General features: G+C 36.8%; 1 protein-coding gene across 1 annotated transcript; it reads right to left on the bottom strand.

The window, feature by feature from the left end:
- Window positions 1–12: 12 nt before the first annotated feature.
- On the bottom strand, window positions 13–762 carry LOC108365774 (uncharacterized). Its single transcript, XM_017619920.1, has one exon. The coding sequence runs from the start codon at window positions 760–762 to the stop codon at window positions 13–15; it is 750 nt and encodes a 249-aa protein (XP_017475409.1).
- Between the last annotated feature and the right edge of the window lie 1,908 nt (window positions 763–2,670).

Raw genomic sequence — 2,670 nt, 5'->3', positions numbered from 1 at the left:
TCAAATACTGCATTAGTTACCCTCAGATTCATACCTTGCCACTACATTTTCTAGTCTAGTATCTAGATCTCGATAAGTTTTACGCTTCTTCGATGCAATCGATCTTCCAGCCATATGCTGATCCAACATTACTTGGGTCAGTTGTTGTTCTGCCTGTAGTGCTACAATGAATTTCCCAATAGAGGCATGAGCGGCTGACACACGCCTATTGAAAGCATTATGCCAGCCCTCTTCTGCATTATTGGTTCGTGCCAATTGATTCAGTACTGCTGAGTAAACATTCCAAAGATAAATTGGGAAACGAGGTTGACGCCAAGTTCCTCGGTGTTCATAACCGATCCAGTTTTCTGTCATATAAATAAGGACTGTAGAAAGATCTGCTGAATGTTTACGATAATAGCTACTTGCAACTAGCTCCTGATACACCTTCACTACATCCTCGTGATATACGTAAGCCAGAGCCATTAACATCTTGATGTGTAAGGCAAATTTTTCATCTTCGCCATAACGTTTCTTCAGTCCACAAGTCTGTAAGCAGCTTATGAGACACTGAGTAAAATGAAAGTAACAACCTTGCACTGATATGTCTGGAAACTGGCCCTCAACTGCATTTACAAAACCCAATTCAAAATCAGTGACAACTACATCCGGATTTAGTTCTGGCTTTTGCTCTTTCAATTTCTGCAGGATTTTGACGTATAGCTTCTTGGTCTTCTTTGGGGCCAATATATAAACTAATGGCAAAACTTTGTGGTCGATCATACCATGTATAGTATATAGCTGGCTGAAAATAGACGGTACCAAGGCGCATCAATTACAGGTGATAGGGATAGAAGCTGTGCTTCTTCTTATGAGCACGCTTGTGTCAAATTATCGTCTGTTTTGCTTTATTTACATAGCCGCGTATACATACACATATACGTATATATATACCCTGCAAACAAATGCTCCCCAAATCTTTAAGAGTGTCGGAAATTTGTTACGATTCTTTTAGAAATCTGTAAAGAACGCAATATGAAGCGGTTGACAAGAACTAGTAAAAAAATTTCTGTATGATTTCTTAAAGAAAATTCTTAAAAAAATTGTGAAACCTTTCAGAATTCTATGAAATCTTGGTATGCAGGGTATACATATACATACGAATATGAATAGATAAAGAAGATGTTGATGACACAAGGAGTTCATACCAACGGTAAATGTTGTTTTTGTACGATTGCTACAACCTGTAGTTGTTGAATCATGGTTGGTACTGACGAAAAGGTGCCATCACAAAACCAGTTTTTACAATTTGCTAAACAATGTAAATGTTCTCTTGTCGCAAATATTAGAAAACGTTTCTTATTACCACCACTATCATGCAATAAAAATTGTTCACCAGTCTGTGTCCAAATCTTTCCTACTTGCTGGTGTTAGTATCGGAGGATTAACCGCTTGCCTTACTCTTTGAACAGTACGAATCAATTGTGCCACGGGGGGTAATTGTGCTGCTGTTTCTGATGAGACGCCCTGTAGGGCCTGCGTAATAATGGCACCAGTCTCAGTGCCTATAGGCTGTCGGCAAGGGCTTTTGCATTGTGGACAACTTTTCGTGACTTCACATCAGAAATATCAGGTGTGTATGCCCACTTTCAGATAATGTGATGATTTTCCCTAAAGAAATGGAAAATAATTTAAAATATGATATTGTGATGTGATGATTTAGTGATGAGTTATTGCCGTCGAAGTACCCATTGAATTTTTGATTAAATTTTAGTTACCTGCTGGAGTGCTTGTTGTCGTGTAAATGAGGCAGCTGCATTGTTTTTTACATCCATATTTAATACACCTCCAGGTCACTTTGTAAGGATTTTCACGAAGCAGTTGATAGAGATAATTCTTGTATAATAATAAGGGTTTACCTTTTTGACTAAGCACAAAATACAAAGGCATGGCGTCAACGCAAATAAAATAGCGAAACTGAATAGTTAAATTAAACAATTCAAGTAGAAGCGAGCATTTAGTTTCTCCACCTCACTCTAATAGGCTGACTTTGACAATGTCATACCAAAAGAATCATACTCCGTTATTAAAGAGTATTTTTTAACTTATCAACTTATATCAGTGCATAACACAACTACATACAGCTATGGCCATAGATTTAGCACCAATATTGAAATAATTTTGTTTGCAACTTATGTTTATTATTTGTTTTTAATATAATTCAATCTACATATTACCGAAATCATGGCGCAAGAAACTGGCGAAGTAATAAAACAGCTTTCTCGCTTTATTTTCTGTCAAAATTCGAAAAACTGTCATCAACATTTCAAACTTCTGTGGCCATAGCTGTATTTATGGCATCACTACGGGCGAGGTTATGCAGACGGTCACCGGCTGTATTGGTTCCCAATTGTTGTTATTTCTTAGTCGAAATCATACAAACATATACATATATGTATGTATGTACATACATACGTATGTATGATTGCATACAGAAAAATATATGGCTCTACATAGAACAAAATTTTAAGTGAAAATAACTGCCGCGGCATTATTAAAGTGATATATACTCTTAAAAAAAATGGTTGAGTGAGTGATTGAGTTTATATTGTTTAGCGCATAATATATATTGGCTACTCCGTAGTGCGATGCGAGAGAGAAATGCGATGCGATAGAGAAATGTGATGCGCT

Source organism: Rhagoletis zephyria, unplaced genomic scaffold, assembly GCF_001687245.7.
Source record: "Rhagoletis zephyria isolate East Lansing unplaced genomic scaffold, Rhagoletis_zephyria_1.1 Rzeph_scaffold_01997, whole genome shotgun sequence".
In the NCBI taxonomy this organism is placed as follows: Eukaryota; Metazoa; Arthropoda; class Insecta; order Diptera; family Tephritidae; genus Rhagoletis; species Rhagoletis zephyria.
This window is presented reverse-complemented; position numbering and strand designations above follow the sequence as displayed.